Here is a 20442-nt window from a genome sequence, read left to right as displayed (position 1 = left end):
TGGAGACAGAATTTCTGTTTTGTCTTATTTTTGGATCTGCACGGTGCCCAAATCACCTCCCTTCATTCCTCCTTTCTTTTCTCTCTCTCTGTGCTTGTGCAATGCTTCTATATGTGAATATAGGTGTGTGTGTCCACAAAAGTCAGTGGTTGATGTTGGGTATCTTGTTTAAGAGTTCTCCATGTTGTTTTGGGGGAAAGAGTTTCTCACTAACCTTCGTGCTTGTGGTTCAGCCTTATTGGATGGCTGGCAAGTCCCAGGGATACCCCTGCCTCTGTTCCTCCAGTTCTGGGGTCACAGGTGTAGAGTACCTGTGCCAAGATTTACATGGGTCTTAGAGATCCAAACTCAGGTCTTGTGCTCGCTTGGCCATATCTGAGCCACATCTGCAAGTCCTTTAATCTCTTATTAAGTAATAACTGAAGGTCTGGCTTCTTGAAGAAGCAAGCAATGGAAGTAACTCATGCACTGACATTTAGATTTGACCTGCAGCGTGTTCTGACTGACCTAAAGCTAGATTTTAGAATCTATTCTAAAGCCATGGGATACATTATTCTGCACTTTCACTCTCAGAGATGAAATCTAATGTCACCAGAGCTTCATTTCTTTGTCAGTTCACCCAATTCTTTTACTGGCATGAACTATAGCTGACCTAATATTTTGCTGCATGTTGGGTTGCCATTTAAACATGCATGGTGATAACAAGCAGCCAGGAAGCAGCAGTAGTGAAAGAACTATATCTGAATGGAAACAGGATTACACTATCAAAATGTTACATGATTGTGTCTGTGAACTAAAGTTCAGGTATGGAAGCTGAGGGAAAAGAATGTTTCCCTTGTAATTAATTTTAGTCTCAGATCTTGCACTCTCTGTATACTTATTGTACAATCTAATATATGTTATCATTATGACAAACTGGAGGCCACTGCTGTGTCCTGCAAGTCTGGGTCCTGGAATCCTAACTGGGTCTACTAGGGAATGAGTGCTGTAGGAAGTCTTACAGCCAGTGGTTACCTGCCAACTGGGGCGTGGCCTCATATATTAAATATGCCCGGTAAGCCACTGCCATGTGGCAATATACACATTAATAAAAATGGGTTAAATTAAGATGTAAAAATTAGTCAATAAGAAATTAGAGCTAATGGGCCAAGTGGTGATTTAATTAATACAGTTCTGTGTGGTTATTTTAGGGCTATGCTAGCCAGGCGACCGGGACGAACAAACAGCCTCTCCTTGCAACAAATGAGGAAATGACAAAGACTAAAGAATGACTTATGGACATACAGAAAAGCTGGAATTGAGTTGGATGTGCACCTTCCATGTAATCCAGAAACTCAGCCAGTTTTATTATGTATAGAAGGACTGGTTGGCTAGTGTTTGTAGGAAGTCTATGCAAGTAAGAGTTTCATTGTGGATGCTTTTTGCACAAATGGTCAACATTTGCACATGGACTGGGAGAAGGCTTTGAGCCTGACCTGGGAGAAGGCTTTGCTATGTCCATGGGACTGAGGTGTTGAGGTCCTTGACATGGGGATGCTCATATCAATAATATGCATTCACTCAGGACTTTCTTTACACATTAACACAGAGTTTCCTCCACTCCCATGGGACATATTATAACAACTGTGTCAGAAAAGGGAAGGAACAGTTGGCAGCTTAATTTCAGGTATTTAGGAAGTAATGTTGTATGGACTTTATGCTAATCATTTTACACACACACACACACACACACACACACACACACACACACAGGATCAATGCTGCCACCACCAACACCACCAAAGGCCAAAATACAAAACAAAACAAAATACACACCTTACATATGGTACTTTGGAATGACTTTCCATTTACACTAACAAACATTAGAAATTGATGGGAATAATAGAAAAATATGCAAGCCATTGAATCAAACCCTTGTCCCAGAAACATCTATTTAACATACTTGATCCACTTGCATGAAAAATCTGGAGTGAGCTAATTCACTTTTGAAATTGGAGATGGTTTAAAAGAATCAAGCAATGCTTTCAGAATTGGGTAAGCAATATTTAAAGACATAATGCAGAAATAATTATTTGGCAATAGGTCTGCAAATGCTTGGGCTGGAACAAACTCACATGTCCTTTATCTTACAGAACATCTCCAGTGAACTGAATTGCATATGCAAATATGCAAATATACAAATATATAACACACATACATATACAGTATAGGTGTATGCTAGATACAGTGGGTTGTGATATATCACACAGGTGTCTAGTAAGGTGTGTCATCTAGATTCATGCAAGTCTGCTCTTTGATGTGAATGATGAAATAAATCACAGAGTAAGGAATTTATCAGAGGTTATTTCTAACACTAAGGAAGGTAACTTCAGTGTGTGTGTGTATGTGTATGTGTGTGTGTGTGCGCGTGTGTAAAATTTCTAAAAAGCCTGTGTCGGCAAGATAGGTAGTGAGGTGAGTAAAGGGGCGTGCTGACCAAATCAGTGATCTAAGTTGGGTTCCTGAGACCCAATGATGGAAGGAATGAGTAAACTCTTGTTCCCTCGCATCCCTATGCATGCCATAGCACACACACATGCATGCACATGCACGCGCACACAGATACACAAGCACACACGCACACGCACGCACACACACATGCACACATACACACACACCTACTTCTACTACCATTACCACCAACCCTACTATTACTACTAAATAGAATAAAAAGAAATTTAAAAATAAATCTTATATGTATGGCTATTTGAATACATGTGTCTTTTCTACATAATTTCTTGTTCCCTAGGGAAACAATCTGCTTGCCCCTTTGACTTCCTATACCCACTCCCAACAGGACTGGAGCTGAGAATGTCTGGTACTGATCTATGACTAAACCAATGGCCAGCACCATGGTCTCATCTTCCCGTCTTGAGCCCAATGTGCACCTGCATGCATGTTTGCAGCATAGAAGAGAGCCAAGAATTTCCATTTGTATGCCTTCAGCATTTTCTACGGACTGAGTGACTTTGAATGCGATAATCACACATGCTGCACTCATTTTCTGGTTAGAGTAATGAGTCTGTTCATGGATGGAGTTGTCATTCCGAACACAACGGTGGGGGAAATGGATCTCTAAGTATTAAAGCAGTTTGGGTTCTGTGGCATTACCATGACGTAGAAAGATAACATTCCCTTCTGGACTAGAATCTATTAAGCACTTATTAGAGTCTATTATCAACACTCATTTCCCTCTAGAAAATCTCTTTGGTTGGCAAAGCTAGGATGTTACTAGCAGTGGAAAACAAAAAACCCTTACCTACTCGAACCCAAAAAATATGTACTGGAATACCAAGGACTTCCTATTGGTCTGTAAGTTGTGTGAATAACCAAGGAGTACAGAAGGGTTTGTCCCACGGTCTGGAATTTCAGTCTACCATTGCCATGCAGTGCTTCTTCTCTGTGTATGTTCAGACGAGCCTTTATTAAGCCTGGGTTGCTGCTGTGATCCTTGCGTGCTAACACCATACATGGATCGTCTGGAAAGATGTCGAATAAACTGGGTTTTGGGAAGGAGTTTGTTTTCCTTGCAGAGTGAACTGTCTATAAGGCGGGGGGCAGGGAGGCTATTTTCGGATTCTTTTTTATATTCTGTTAATGTCAGCTCTGTTGAAACTCTTTGATTCTTCTACCCTGTTGCTTAGAAACATTTTATTAAATGTTGTCAGTGCTTCAATCTGATCTGATTTAAAAATGTTATTTCTGTCACTGTAAAATGAGCTCTTTGATTTGCCATTTTTCAGTCACCATGTTCTAGGTTATTTCTAGCTAGTAATGATATTTTATTGACAAGGCATGATATATTGAGGAGCCAGTGTCTGTGCTCCTCTATTTTAGGGGCATTGCATTTGGGGTTGGTCTGGCAGCAAGTATAATAGGCAAAACAGAAACTATGGGATATTTTTAAATCTTTAACCTTTGACTTGTAAAACTCAAACATAGGCAGACTTGGGAATGCCAAGGGTTAAAACTCTTCTCAGAAATTTCCTTCAACTCTTCTCAGGGCTCAGCTACCTATCATTAACTACTTGAAATTTCATCACCAATGGTAATACTTTGACCTTACTTAATAGATCATCAGAATCCAGCTTCCTTAAAGGATTGCTGGATTCATCAACTAGCCAGATGAATGTGAGTCTCAGGAGAAGTGGGACACAAGAGAGGAAGCTGGTGTGAACGACAATGTCAGGAACTAGAAATATGGGAAAGAGACAAAACCACAGAAACATATTGGACTTTCTCTCTTCTCCATCCAATGCCTCAGGTCATGAAGATGTGCTTCAGGAGAGGGGGGAAATCAAGACAACCTTCCACTTGCAAGAACACAGTTCTCTGCGGTAAGGTCCTCTGCGGTAAGGTCAGAAAGTAGAAACTAAAATAACTAGATTCCTGTTTTCTTCATATGGCCAAAGAATAAAGACTTATAAGTGTATATAAGGATACCTTATATCCTTATTATAATACACATGACCTCCTTGAGATTTGACTCATTTACAGACACACACACACACACACACACACACACACACACACACAGAGAGAGAGAGAGAGAGAGAGAGAGAGAGACAGAGACAGAGAGAGAGAGAGAGAGAGAGAGAGACAGACACAGAGAGAGACAGAGAGTTCATATTTAAATAGTGATTCTTGTAGCTCGCAGTCCCTTTTGGATAGAAGGCTTCTTCCTGATATTTCTATAGACTTTGGTGTTCTGATTCTAGTACTTTGTAGAACACGTAATTCTCACCATTTCAGAGTCCCTCAGCCTGATGGGTAAGACGTAAAGTGGTATAGTGGTTATGGCCAATACAATTTTTATAATAGAATACATGTTACCATAACACAATACATCAAACCACTAAATGAGCAAACTGACAAGACTCAGAATAAAATTTTATTCATGAGAGGATTTCCAATGGGGAAACCACACAAACCGAAAGGGAATATTCAAATCAAACATAATTATGCCAATACAATTTCTAAAAGCAAACAGATTTTACACAATTCCAGTAGGAAAAGTTAATAATAGTATGGTATTTAATTACTGCTTTTACTCATGTACATCTGAATACTTGAAGCAATCAGATTGTATGATTAGGCACAAGTCCAATGCATGAGAAATACTATGGCCTGAAATAGTTACGTGAGAAAGCACTGGAAATATAGTTCAGCTTCTAAGGGATTGCAATCTGGTGAATCAGCCTATTCCAATGTAGCCCATGTTTGGGCTTCGCATACTTCCCTCCAACCTTTTGGTTTAGTTGGGTTTTGAGTCCGGCTTTTACGATGTATCCCAGGTTGTTCTCTAATTTCTTATTCTCAGAGTGCTGGGATTATATGTGTGTGCCATCGTACTCTGGTGGTCCCTAGCTGGAGGAAGCAGACCACTGGGCATCGGGTTTTCTGGGTCATTACCTGGTCCCAGAGGGAGGTCTCTCTCTGCCTCCTGGTCAGTGCTATGTAACAAGTAGCCATATGCTCTTGTTATGGAGCTGCCTGCCCCTATGCTTTCCCACGATGCACTGCATCACTTCAAACCACAAGGCCAAATGAATTCTTCGTTCCTCCCTTAAGTTGTTTCTGAGGGTATTTTTGCGGCCATGATAACTAATATAGAACCATATCCAGTGATGCGTCTATCTCGATAGAAAATAAACACATAAAGAAACAAAACCAAAAGCATGTTTCCAAGCATTTCACATTAATGGCCACAGTCATGATTGAAATGTTTTATACCTCTGAGATTCTGGGGAACTTAGGATGGTCTAATGGTTGCGTTTGCTTGCTGATCCTTAAGCCGGAAATTCTTAAGAAATCCAAAGTGTAGCAGGAGGCAATTACTAGTCAAAGCACAGGCCGTTTAAGCGGAGAACCGTTCATAAATAATAAATCTGTGGATAGGTGAGTTTGTAAAACCCTAGCCTCTCTGTAAATGTTTCTCTTTAGACGGCCAGCCCTGAAGTTGCAAATGTCATGAATAGTTTAATTGTGTGGTAGCACCAACTACGAGTTTCATCACCTTCTTTTGTTATTTCAGTCCATGGTTTGTTTCTGTGACCTGTGATCTAGCAGTCAGAAAAACAGTTGTCCCTGGACAGCTCTAGTGAAGTGTCCCACTTAGGGAATCTGACCTACCAAAGAGAGGGAAGTCTCAGATCTGGGTGGGGCGCTATGAAATTCTTTCCTCTCTTGCAGCAGTGGAGGCCAAGAAAATGCTAGCTGAGAGAAGAGGGAAATATACATATAATTTTAATAGACACAAAAAACCCTAGAGCTACAGAATTCAGCTAATTTCAAGGAAGATGAGAATAGAAATTCTTTGGGTTGAAAGAATCTCCCCCCCCACACACACACATGTGTTTGTGCATGGCGGCCAGATGTAAATATCAGGTGCCTCCCACCATTTCTTCACATAATTGTTATTGCTGTTATTTAAGACAAGATCTCTAATTGAACTGAAAGACTCAGATAAATCCAACCCCTCTAGCAGAAAAAATAGAGCCAGAAATCTAGCAGGGAGAGAAGAACCAAAGATCTAGGTTAGCTGGATCAGTGACTCTGTTCCAGGAACTAGCTGGTCATAAAGTTAGATTATAATCTTGAGAATAATCTTGAGAAACGGGCAGTTACCCCCTTGTGATTATCACTGGATTTTTCGGAATTTTCCAATGATCACTGGTATTTTCGGAATTTTCCAATGACACTCTCCCTACCCCCTTTGGGCTGTGATTTCTTCCCCTAAATACCCACTTTCCCAGCTACTTGGGGTTGAACTCCTCTACCTCTGCGTGGGAAATGAGTTTTGGCCCCAGCACGCTGGTTCCTGTCAATAAACCTCATGTGATTGCAGCAAGGACGGTCTCTCATGAGTTCCTGGGGCGGGGGGGGGGGGTCGTGTTATCCTGAGACTTGAGTGAGAGTCTCACTACTCTGGGGGTCTTTCAGAACATGGAGTCAATCAGCTGGTGAGGCAGGCTGGCCAGTGAGCCTTAGGGACCGCCTGTCTCCACCTCCCTCTATGCTGGGGTTATAAACACTCTCAGGGTAGCCAGCTTTAACAGGGAGCTAGGGATCTAAACTTGGGTCTTCATGTTTTTACAGCAAGTACTTTATCTGATGAGCCATCTGTCTGCCCCTCCAAATCATTCCAAGAATACGGTGGAAGTCAGTGAGACGTTCTGAATATGCCATGCATGCCACAGAGGTGTTCCTATGTAAGGAAGGTGCCACTATTTACTAAATTTGTCTCTTGCATTATTTATTAAGCTCTATAAAAGCCACAACTGAATAAAAATAAAAACAAAACTAAGTCTATTTGACTTTGGGGATTTAAGTGTGTTCTGTCTGTTTAATCATAAAGGAACCTTGAGATAACCAAGCATAAATTCAATCAGACACAGAATGCACACTTCCTGCTTATTTCACTTACTTAGCTAAAATTCATTTACTGTGAGCTGATATGAACTCAGACATGAAAATGCATAACCTCGGACCTATCTGTTTCATCTTCTTAGAGTTCCAATGTTGAAGGGCAGATAGGCTTGTGAACGGGTATGTCATACTAGCTGAAGTTTCAGTGGTACTTACAGTAAGAAGACCAACTTAGACTAGAGAAGAAGGCAACGATTCCAGATGTGAACTAGAATAAGGGGTGGGTATTGGAAAACAAAATGTCATAAACCACCTCTTTGGGGTGACTTCTGCCATGGTACTGCCATGGTGGGTTTGTGCATTCTAGGGTAGGGGCATAGGGATTAGGAATGTTAGGTAGGAGGAATAGAGATAAGAAAGAATCACTGAGATACAGAATAATACTGGAAGGGTAACTCAGCAGATACTGAATACTCCATCCACAGTTTTCGGTTTGCCTGCATTTATCTTTCATATGCTTTTTATACATCAATACATAGGAGGGGGAGAAGGTAAAAGACTGTTTAACATGACACAAAGGATAACCAGATACTTGGTTCAATACTTGAGACATCAAGTCATTAACTCTTGAGTAAAGCATTTGATGTTTGGGGCAGCGAACACACCTTAGACCAACTACCCTACTGCAGGCAGCCACTCCCTATGCCAAACCTCCTGTTTTAAAAGAAGGAGCAGAAGTAGGCTTGAATTCTCTGGCTTTTGGTCAGGGTGGAGCAGATCCACCTCAGGGGCCATCTTAATGACCAAAACACCAAGTAACCATACCCAAGGTCAGGATTGTAAAGGTCTATCCTGTCCCTTTAAGAGACAAGCCCTGCCTAGTCCCTCCTCCTTCTGCAGGCAAGCAGATCCTTCCTACTGCTTCCAGCCTGAGCTTCTTTCCTTTCAATCTCTTTCCTGAAGAAGTAGCTGCTGCCGTGGCCTCCGCCCTCTCTCCCCTCCTAGGAGTTAGCTTAGTGCAGGAGGAGTGGGGGAAGGGGAACCAGCCAAGAGGCTACTGTGGGAATAACAGCACAACAAGTACTCATGAATAGGGACCTGGGGAGCCTGGAGGGCAACCTGGGCGTGATGTGTAATTTTAGCTATATGTCATTAACTCTCCTGCTAGAGGCAGGGCAAAGGACTCTTTTTGGTGGGTGGGAACCAGTTCAGAAGTTCCTGAGGAACACAGGCTTATATTTTACTGCCAGAAATTCTTCTATAGTCCAGCTTGAATTAAGCCAACACTGTCATTTCTGGACATATAGAATGCCTAGGATCTAACAATGGGTAAATACTTTATGGGTCTGAGATGCAAAGTTTCGAGCCAGTTGGAGACAGTCACCCTAAGAATTGCTGGAAGGCAGTGACTCACTTAGGGTTGGGTTTTTCATTTAGTTTAGAGATGAGCTATAAAGGAAGTTTTCTTGCTGTACTTATAAGAAAGATCCCCTTCTTTAAAACAAGACAAGACACATAATCAAGCAAGAATAAGAAGACATGGCTCTTTTGCGTTTTTAAATGGAAGAGATGATGTGTAGAATAGCTTCTACCATCTGGAGGTCATGAGGAACCTCATTGAAGAACCAGGATGCCCAAGGAACCACTGAACACTGCAGAAAACGTTGGCATTTAATTATACTGGCAATTTAACCAGTCTGGGAACTTTTCCATCTCCAAGAGTCTTATATGTGCTCAGAGACATTTAAGTCATACAGAGTCAGAATTTTTCCTCTATTGGCCCTGAAGTTTCTTAACAAGCCATTTCTTTCCTATTTGGTTGCTCGATATGACTCCAGAATTCCCCTCTCTTTATTGGCTAGGGACTTCTGAACATTTAGACTTTCTGACAATAATTATATCATGATAAAAGGCAGTGTTTCCAAAGGAAGACCAAATTGTTGATTCTGTTTCTGTATTTTAATATACAAAGTGCTACTGAATGTTTTCATCTCTCAGTGGGCTCTTAAAATCCTACCATATAAAGGCATCCTGAGGAAACAATAAAACACTGCATAACTTCAAATGTATCAAATGGAAAAAGCATTTCTGTCATGTACATGTTCAAATTCACATGAATAATAGTTGTAAGAAGCGAGATTGGATTTCTCAGGGTCACATTAAGAACTTAAATTTATTCCAAATGTTCATTCTATCTTTGTACTAATTTGGCTAACAGAACCAATATTCTACTAGGCATAGAGGCTTAAAATTTTCCACTTTCATTTTGATCCTTCCTCATTTTGCTCTGGATCTTCTCTTGTCAGCCCCCTCATGACACCTTCTGAGAAATAGTTCCTACATCCCTTCCTTACACTCTACTCTCAGGGACACTGATCTAGCTCAGAACCCATCAATAAACCATCACTCTTTGGTTTGGTCACTGAAAAAACTCGCCTCTGAACTGTTCTCTGGGCCTCTATTTTTTGTTTATTTTTCTCTAGCAGGGACCTGACAGGCTTGCCTTCATGTAAGGGAGGCCCCCAGGTGAACACAAAGTTCTCCATTGAAACCCAGGTCTCCTGGGCTGGCTCCAGTGGGCTTGGCTTTCTGGCCAGTCCTCTGATCTCATGTTACACTTTAGCCTTCCAATGGCCATGCCTTGTCTCTTTGCCTCCCTCCCTTTGTTTAGATCTGTTCAACTCTCCCCCTTTATCTTATTCTTTTCTTTTCAAAGTTTTCCAAGTTTGCCCCAATCAAAGAACAGTTTCCACCTTTTATCCTTTTACCAATGAGGGTATTTATGATTATTAATGGTCATTTTATCATCATCGTCAGCTACCCTTCTCACAAACTATACAGGAAGGTAGCCTCTGAGAACGGCAGCTGGCTTTGGTGTTTTGTGTGTGTGTGTGTGTGTGTGTGTGTGTGTGTGTGTTGTTTCTTTGGTGCCTGTTATATCCATGCCTGTTGCAGACACCCAGTAAATAAAGCTGAATTACTGAAGAGACAAGAGCTTTCCTGCCAAATTGTCCATGTACCCAAACCTTATCACTATCTGATTGGAATTAAATTTATTCAAGTATTTCTTTTCTTTTCTTTTTGAATTTTTCAAGACAAGGTTTCTCTATGTAGGTATTGTCGCCCTGGAACCCAGTCTGTAGACAGGCTGGCCCCAAACTCGGAGATCTGCCAGCCTCTGCCTCCTGAGTGCAGGGATGAAAAGCATGTACCACCATCACTGGCTCAAGTATTTCTTAAAAGGAAAATCATTTATTCATTAGGAGGTGGTGAACCCAGAGTCACATCAGTTTTAGCTGCATATCCTTGCCTTGGTCTTCTGTTCTAGGGATATTCTTAATACAAAAGAGAGCTTGAAAATCAAGCAAATGTTTCAGGAACATTTTCTAAATTTATATGTATTTTCTGGCCCTCCATTTAAACATTCTTACTTGAGCTTTACCAAATTAAGGCATACAGACTACTACTTCCTTTGGAGTCAAGAGCTCACTAGCATGAAGACAGTGGATAGTTATAAGAATGAATGCTTGTTTCCCCTCTGGCAGACATTACTTACCAAGGTTAGTACATGGCTGTTCATTGAAGGTGTTCTGGTGTGGATACCTTATTACCATGTTGCCAATCAGATCAAGGGGAACCATGTTTACCCTCAGGAATCCCAAATCAACCGAAAGCCAGTAGAATAAATACCCATGTGTGCAGGGATTCTGACAAATACCTACAAATATGCTCCACAATTTATCATTACGTTTTAAAATGGCTTATATTAAAATTAATTCAGAATATAAGACAGAAGCAGACCCATAGGCTATTAGATCAGAAAAGCTAAATCGTAAATACACTCCATTCATTTTTCCTTATGGAATAAGAAGATCAACTCCGTAGCTCAGGAGGATTTGCTCTGATTCAATTAGTGTAAAGACAGATTACAGGATAAACACCTTCGCAAGATTAAGTTCCTGAGTGTTTAGCAAGAACAAGTCGAGTTTTATTTGCTTATTTCTCAGAGAAGTAAAAACACAACAGTGTTGATCTTCTGACCACATGTTTCTCAATAGTTCCTTTATCAAGTGTGATTTCAGAGGCCTTGAGGGGCTCAGAGATAAGGCTGGTAAGGCAGCAGATGTGGATAGACAAGGGTTATAAAAGATTTCTATCATTTAGTTAAACAATACCAAGAATCCAGCTCCTCACCATTCTGAAAATGCTGGAAAAGAGATTTTCGGAGAAGTTTAGCAGGTTGATGTTACTCAAGAAGGCAGCTGCTGAGGCCCCACCCTCTGATACCAGTTTTGGAGAACTCTGAGACCAAGACCCTTCTCAGGTTAAGGGCACAATGCTTGTAGAATTCAGACATTCAGGACAGTGGGACAGAGGTCATGAACTTAAGCAAAAGGTTTCAAATCTGGCTCTAAATTCTATCCTTATCTATCTTACAGAATGGTTTGAACCTTTAAGACGGTAGCATTAAAGTCTGACAAAGAATAAACAGCGGTCGGGCAACGGTGGCGCATGCCTTTAATCCCAGCACTCAGGGAGGCAGAGGCGTGGATCTTTGAGTTTGAGGCCAGCCTGGTCTACAAAGTAACTTGCAAGGACAGCAAGGTTTCTACATAGAGAAACCCTGTCTTGATAAAAAAAAAAAAAAAAAAAACTTCTTTGAATGCAAGTGTTTGTACAATGTCCTGCACAACATGAGAAGGTTGAGTAGACTTCATTCTTGACATTTCCAGGATCCCTATGTGCCGTATGCTGGTATGATTATGCTAATGTAAACTTGGCATTCTAGATTTTTCCCACAGTTACTATGTTTTTAAGTGTATCAGGACCTGTTTATTCTCTTCTGTCTCTGGTTGTCAGTGGAGCACAGGGTTGTGTGTAATGTATGTAGGCTGTATGGGATGTAAACCACGCAGATGTATGAGCAGTTTCCCACATACGGAGACAGTCCAGGGTCCAATGGTCTGAGGCTTCTAGGATGATTTATCTCCATGTTTTGATGGTGGTGACCTCTATGGGTAGGGTGCATACCCTTAGAGGGGATCCTCAGGAAGGGAAGAATGAGATGAACTTGTGAGATCTTGGGGACAGGACAGAGAGGAGGTTGGTAGAGGAATTAGGGAGGTATCCAGCTCTAAAAAAAATTGTCCATGTATATACATTCAGTAATTGTGTATATGTGTTCTTAAGTGTGTGGATGCACATGTATGTGCAATATATATTTGGAGGCCTGAAGCTGATGGTAGATGTGTTCTTCAATCCCTCTCCACTTTGTTTATTGAGTTAGGGTGTCTCTTTGGTCCTAGAGCTCACCAGTTCTAGCTAGTCCAGCTGGCCAGCTTACCATGGGGATCCCTTCTCAGCCTTTGTAGTGCTGGGAACACTGATGGCCATCAAGCCTGCCAGTCTTGTATGCTGATTAAACTCTGGTCTCCATGTTTACATGACAAGTACTTTATCCACTGAGCATTCTTCCCAGCCCATGGAAGACCCAACTTCAACTTGCAAAGGCTCTTGTAAAATAAAGGGGAGGGAGATTTTAAAATAATCTGGGCATTTTATGAACGTTAGAGGTGGCACATGGTGACTAAGAGTGTCAGGGGTTGCCCAGTGATATTTTTGAGGACCATGGCCAATCTGAGACATCAACTTGACTTGATTGAGAGATAACTAAAAAAATTGTAAAGCACAGTTCTTGGTACATCTATGGGTAAGTTTCTTGCTGTAGGAACTCCTTCAGCCAATAACCTTTAAGATATCAGCACATTTCAGTGTGGCCTCTTATACTATAAATGCTGAAGTAAAGTACATGCTCTCTCTCTCTCCTGGCTTCTGGATTTGGTTCCTGTTCCCCATTCATGCAGAGGACTGTGATTTGTGAGTCTACCCCTATATAAATAACTTTTTATTATACTCAATTCTGAGCCAGTGTGGGATTATTTTGTAACTTCCCTCTTCATCTGGTGCCCATGTGAATTCCAACTCCACACCTATGGGGATAGGCCAAAAAAGACCCAAATGTCTGTGACCCAAAAGGTCTCCCACCCCCACCTACCTGGCTTGATTTCACCTACTAAGCAGCTTTTCGCCAAACCCTACCACAGCCACAGGAGAGCTATTGTGCAGTGGCTTGGCAATTTTCCAGGCTTGCACAGTCTTTACCCTGTCTGCTGCTTTCTCTGCTGTGAAGTTTCAGATTTGCAGGCTCTAAACTCCTTGATCCATGTACAGAATTAATTTAATTGTTCTAAATTTGTCAAGCAAAGTACATGGTGACTAAGAATGTCAGGGGTTGCCCAATGGTATTTGTCAGTATTTAACCAGGCACCAACGTGCAGAACCAAAGTGTCATGAACAATCCTGCAATGCAGATGGTTACATCTTTCGGCCATGCGACTGCAACCATAATAGCTGTTGGCCAATAACACTGAAATCTCCTAACAAAGGTAAGTAAATAAATTTGAAAGTTATATGATACAGACAGAATTACCATTCAGGAATTTAATAACCTTTTCCTTATACTTTGGATGGTATTCTGTGAGGTTTATGTGATTTTCCTTATATATCCACTTATTTGATTTTGCGAATTAGTTTTGTTTTTCATATTATATCATTAAGAAATGGTTTGATAAAAGAGCCAGGAATGAGGCACTTTTAGAAATGATACAGTCTTTACAGACTAATAATGAAGTCTATGAGTTACTTTTATTGGTTAAAGAATAAAGAACTGCTTTGAGCCTATGGCAGGGAAGAACAGAACAAGGCAGGGAAAGCTAGGCTGTATGCTCAAAGAAAGAAGGGTGGAGTCAGAGAGAAGCCGTGGATCCACCAGAGACAGACACTGGGAACTTCACCTGGTTAGGCCACAGCCACATGGTAATACACAGATTAATAGAGATGGGTTAGTTTAGAATATGAATTAGCCAGAAATATGCTTAAGCTATTGGCCAAACAGTATTGCAAATAATACAGTTTCTGTGTGATTATTTCATGGCTGGGTAGCTGGGACCAATGAGCAGCCCCCTCCCCAACAGAGGACATTAGAATGGAACATTGGACAGGAGATTCAGACTTTACAAGAGGCAGTGGTAAAAAGATTTAGGAAATTAACAAAACTGTTGTTCAGGGAGAAAAGGTACAAAGACAGGATTGTCAGTATGTGTCAGAGTCTGGGATGACTTATCCAGAGTTTTAGTTGCCTATCTAGTAATTTCCTCTGAGAAGCCATCTGGCACAAATTACCCTAAGGTGATCAAAGAATATACATAGCAGCTTATAGGTATGAGTGACCTAAAAGAAATTAAGCAATCAATAGTATCTTATGGCCTGCATTTACTATTTGTCAGGGAAATGGTGAAAACATGGGCTTTAAGCAATAAATCCATCCCACACTATTGGCTTCAATTAATCTCAGCAGTCCTAGAAAATGAATTCCAGCTGCTATGGAAATGCTATTGGTGAGAAGAGGCAAAATTTTAGAACAACAGGGAAAAGCAAAAGGATTTGAGGCTTCTCAAGATCAAATTCTTGGTGAGGGCTATTAACCCCGATCCTCAGGACCAGGCTCTCTACAATGAACAGACCTTGTTTCTATGTAGCACAACAGTTTTAAATGCTTGGGACAGGATTCAGGTAACAAAAAAGATAATCAAATCATATATTAGGGTTAAACAGGCCAGAGAGAACCCTTTACTGACTTTTTACAAAGATTAACTAAGACTGTACAAGTAGGAGTAACATACCTAGAAGCTAGACATGTACTGATTGAATCTCACGATTTTGCAAATGCCAACTTAGAACGCCAAAAGATACTTGGACCTTTAAAAGTTAAATCAGCACCAATGGATGAATATTTCTTGAATACAATGGACATTGAGATATTTAGCTATAATACTGAGGTTTGGGTAGGAGAAGCAATTTCCAAAGATACAAGGAGACATAAAATGCCAAATGTTTTTATTGTGGTAGAATAGGACATCTGAAAAGAGATTGTAGACTCTTGAATTCCTAGGAGTAATGTTTCCTCTGGTAATGGTAAGAATAAGCAGTCTCATCCTTCTGGAAATATGTGGCAAGTTTGGCAAAGGCTGACATTGGACTAATGAATGTAGATTGACAAAATACAGACAAGGCAATCTGATGCCATTGGGAAACTCCTTGGGGGCCCTCTTGCAGACCCCCAAGTCAAATGTGGTTCAGTCATTCTCAGTCACTGTGGTGAACATGTCTCACCAGGAAAATAAAAAAATACAGTGCCTCCTGTGAAAAATGATACTGTTTGGGATGATGGAATAGACATGAAGGATGAATCAGAAACTCCAGTAGGAAATAGGAAATGTATATTTTGGCAGACTTCTATAAATGATCAAAGACCAAAGCTAAGAGTATGACATTGTAATTGAGGGATTACTAGACATGGGTGTGAATGTGAGTATCATTACTCCAGAATCTTGGCATCCAAATTGGCCTCTTCAAGAGACAGACATTCAATTCCTAGGAATTGGAACCATATCTCAAATGCAACAAAGCACAGGTTGAATGCATAGGGCCTGAAGGACAGAGAGGAAGGCTGAGGCCACATGTGGCTCATAGCATAGTGAATTTATGGGGTTGTGACCTTCTGAAGCAATGGAATACCCATATTCCTGCAGCCCTAGAAACTCATGTTTCTGGGAGTAATATTATAAGGTATTATACACAAAGGTCACCAGCCATTCAGGCTGTACAAGAACACAAAGCAACTATTAAACTTTCAGAGGTACCAACAGCCCTACCTTTAAAGTGGTTAACTGAGAAAGCAATATGAGTTAAACAATGGCCTTTAACCGAAGAAAAATTGCAGGCTTTAGAACAGCTGGTACAGGAGCAACTAGATGCCTACCATATTGAGGAATTAGCCAGCCCTTAGAATTCTCCTGTATTTGTTCTTAAAAAGAAATCTAGAAAATGGAGAATGGTGACAGGTCTAAGAGCTGTCATCAAGGCAATTCAACCTATTGTCCTCTACTCTGGAATTCCTCTGCCTTCTCTAGTACCAAAGGAAAGGCCTCTCATAGTTACTGATTTAAAAGATTGTTTCTTCACTATACCTTTACAAGAAAAGGACAGAGAAAAATTTGCTTTCACAGTACCTAGTTATAATAATTCTCAGCCTACTAGGAGATATCAGTGGACCATCTTCCCATAGGGAATTCTCAGTAGCCCCACCCTGTGCCAATATTTTGTGAGCCAGCCATTGGAAATAATATGTAAACAATTTCTTAAATCTATACTTTACTATTACATGGATAACATTTTGTTATCTGATTCAAGTGCTGATACTTTAGAAAGAATGTTTGAAGAAGTAAAGAAAGTTTTGCCTAAATGGGGATTACAAATTGCTCCTGAAAAAAAAATGCAGAGAGAAAATTCAGTCAATCATCTAGGTAATAAAATAGGTTTACAGAAAATTAGAACACAAAAGGCATAAATCAAGAGAGACCAATTGTGGACACTTAATGACTTTCAAAGATTATTAGGAGACATTTCCAGTCTATGATTGGCTGTTGAGATTACACCTGATCTAATAATTCATTAAAAGAAAACCTTAGATGGTGACAAAGACTTAAATAGTCCCAGAGAATTAACAGTTGAAGCTAAAAAATAATTATGGTTGTTGAAGAGAAATTATAGGAGGCTATTGTTGATAGGGTGGATCCAAATCTTAATTGCATTCTAATCATATTGCCCTCCAGAATTTACCCTACAGGAATTTTAATGCAGAGGAAAGATAATATCTGAGAATGGATCTTTTTTTTTACCACATAAATCAAATAAAAAATTAAAAACTCATGTGGGAGAGGTCTCTGAATTAATTATAAAAGGAAAATTGAGACTTTGTCAATTAGCAGGTATAGACCTAGCAAAGATTATAGTGCCTTTTACTACTGATGAGATTAAAAAAATTACGGGAAGACAATGAACCCTGGCAAAGTTCTTGTGCTAATTTTTTAAGAGAGGTTATTAGCAATTATCCTAAAAGTGATAGAATTATAAGAATTAACCTTATAAAGAGAACTACTAGGATTCTTTCCTGAATTGTACATTACACACCAATAACTGGAGCCTGTATATACTATATTGATGCAAATAAATCAGGAAAGGCAGGTTACAAATCAGAAGATTTATGTAAGGTGTAACAAAACTCTTATAATTCTGTCCAAAAGACAGAGCTTATATGCTATTTTCATGTTACTAAGGGATTTTAAACAACCTCTCAATATAGTTACTGACTCACAATATGCTGAAAGAGTTGTCTTGCATATTGAAACCACTGAATTTATACCAAATATTCAGAATGGATTAATTCAGGTTCAAGATATAATCAGGAATAGGCTTTGTCCCATATACATAACACATATCCAATCCCATACATGTCTGCCAGGTCCTCTAGTACAAGGTAATGTAGAAATTGGCCAATTATTGATTAAAAGTGTACTGAGAACCTCAGAATTTCATAAGAAAGATCGTGTCAATAGCAAAGATTTAAAGAAAGAGTTTTCTATTACATGGCAATAAGCTAAGGAGATTATAAAGAGATGTCCTACCTGCTCTTTCTACAACCAAATATTCTTCTCTAAATACAAGCATATTTTTAAAATAAAAATTCAGAGTTTCTGTCTCATGTTAAGACCTATCTGGTAAGGGACAGAGAGATGAAAGAGTTTAGAAAAAAAATCTACTTTTACTTTTCTCAATACCTATTTTGTATCTTTCATTGAATATATATCTATACGAATAATGTTTAAGTTTTCCACAATGAACAGCAGATTTTCCTGCAGTAATCTTTGAAGTTTCCAGGAAGAAGATGGAGCCCCCAAACAACAACTCCACCTGGTTGATATGATGTCATGATGCTGAAAGTACTAGTTTAAGACTGGTTTTGGGTACCAGCTGCTCAAGGTGGTTCTAACTTGGTTAGCTGAAATGGTGCACCTTCTTACAATGTTCTGACCAGAACTCCAAATAGGAACCTCAGAAAAACCTTATCAACTATTCAGAGACTATTTGTAATTATACCATACAGTAATATTGAAAGTTAACTATCATTTTACTTTTATAGGATCCCATAGAAAGAATATCACCCCCATGACAGCTGGAAGTAATTCTAGAAGATGACATCCCCTCTCCCAACAAAGTTTGTCCTTAGGGTTAGGGACATCAATTAGGGGTTGATTATAATCAGTATAGCAGAGTTGGGGGTATTAAGTATTATAGGTCCATAGTCATTCATGTTTGTCATATTTATAGTTATACTAATCAGGTTCTTTAGATACACAGAGATTGTATTTGGCATAGATAGGTAATCTTCAAAGAACTGTAGAACTTCAAAACCACTTCAAAGAACTGTAGGACATGGCATTTAAATATCTAAGTGTTCATTGACATGAGATGTGATTGCTCCTGGCAGCACTGATCTATTCCCAAGAGAATGCTGAGCACCGAAGACACTCCACTTGGAGCTTGTTTTCTTCTTGGCAAAACTGGCCTTTTGGTAAGGAACTGTCCATGCCTCAACCACTGACAAAATGCACATTGTCTAGTCTGGACAGGAGGATACAAGAAACAATACTGTCAAACCTTGCCAAGACAGGGTAAGACAGTTTTGAAAAAAAGTTTCTTGCCTCTGAAAATGGTCTGTTACTCTAGGCCTTAGCCAAAGTTGGTTGCTCCAACATTGCATCTGAGATAGGTGATTGCCAGGTAGCCGGTTTTCTCTGTCATCTACTGCACATTTTCGAAGCACTTCCTGCTTGTTCAAGTAACATTATCTCCCTTCTCAGGCCTTTGATGGAGTTGAAGATTAAATAGTTGTAGTTACTTTCCTCTTATGATTTACTATACCCTTTCTAATATAAGACTTAGATTTGTTAGGATAGAATGATTATTGAAACATTTAGCACATGTTTTTTGTTTAAAATTATTTATGCTAGTTATAATTCTAAATTTTTATTTGATATGTATTCTTATTGTATATAGTTTTGTATTGGATTTAAAACTCTCTTATTTAAACAAAAGGGGGAAGTGTTGTAGGAACTCCTTCAGCCAGTAACCTTTAAGATACCAGCCCACTTGGACGTGGCCTCTTATACTATAAATGCCAACATAAAGTGTGCTCTCTCTCTCTCTGGGTTTCTGGATTCAGTACCTGTTCCCTGTTGGTGCAGTGTGTCTGCCCCTAAATAATCCCTTTTATACTTAATTCTGAACTAGTGGGGGATTATTTTGTAACTTCCATCTTCAGTTTCTAGAGACAGTTACTGACGGGGGACAACCTATGCCAAATATAGGTGTCACTGACCAACTCACTGACAATGGGTCTGAAGGGAATGAAGAGTAAAAGCAGTAGGAGTCCTCCTGGGCACGCGGGTTCCATTTTCCTTGAGTGGGTGTGCCTCTTTTCTTTTGTTTCTGCTGTTAACAGCCACAGACATCACTTCAGTTACTTCAGCCTTTGAACTCGGACTTGCACCAGTCTCTCCAGGGAGCTTCCAGGTCTTGAGTCTCAACACTGTGCGTATATCACTAGTTTCTGTTCTGCTGCATGCAGACTCCTGGCCTGAGCAGCTGGTGGCTTATCCTGGTTTTTAGCTTGCTGGCAGTTGCTGTGAGGCTATCCAGTCCCCGACTATGTAAGCAAGCATTATAAACTCCCTCTCATAATTATATGCGCATTCTGTTAGCTCCCTTTTATTAGTTGATGTAGAGAAACCTGATTAATAAAATAGCAAAGGATGAGAATTAGGAAGGCCTAGCAGCCTCCCAGGTAAAAGGTTACCTGTGTCAATTCAAATATTAGCCTACCTACAAGCACTGGGCTAGCTTCCAGACAGGGAGAAGGGAGGGGTGTTTATTTCCAGGAAGCTAGATAACTGGTCCAGTATGTCCCATAATAGATCAAGATGGAGGAGTACAGAAAACCAAGTGGACAGCTGACCTCACTAACGAAAGGAAACGCCGAGTTCGTGGGAAAAGGAAGTGGCAGGAAGCTGTGGA

At 40.1% G+C, this 20442-nt stretch overlaps 1 protein-coding gene across 1 annotated transcript in view; it reads right to left on the bottom strand.

The window, feature by feature from the left end:
• LOC121462241 (ubiquitin carboxyl-terminal hydrolase CYLD-like) overlaps nt 1-11048 on the bottom strand; it is a 55464-nt gene extending 44416 nt beyond the window's left edge. The window contains exons 1-2 of the mRNA XM_041673721.1: nt 10964-11048; nt 4083-4231 (exon numbers count right to left, since the gene is read on the bottom strand). Coding sequence (XP_041529655.1) covers nt 4083-4231; nt 10964-11048 — 234 coding nt within the window. The remainder of the gene's footprint in view (nt 1-4082; nt 4232-10963) is intronic.
• Between the last annotated feature and the right edge of the window lie 9394 nt (nt 11049-20442).

The sequence above is a fragment of the Microtus oregoni genome, unplaced genomic scaffold, assembly GCF_018167655.1.
Source record: "Microtus oregoni isolate MIOR12 unplaced genomic scaffold, Mior012 000024F_ref0000369, whole genome shotgun sequence".
In the NCBI taxonomy this organism is placed as follows: Eukaryota; Metazoa; Chordata; class Mammalia; order Rodentia; family Cricetidae; genus Microtus; species Microtus oregoni.
Note: the sequence above shows the minus strand (reverse complement) of the source record. Positions and strands in the feature narration are given on the sequence as shown.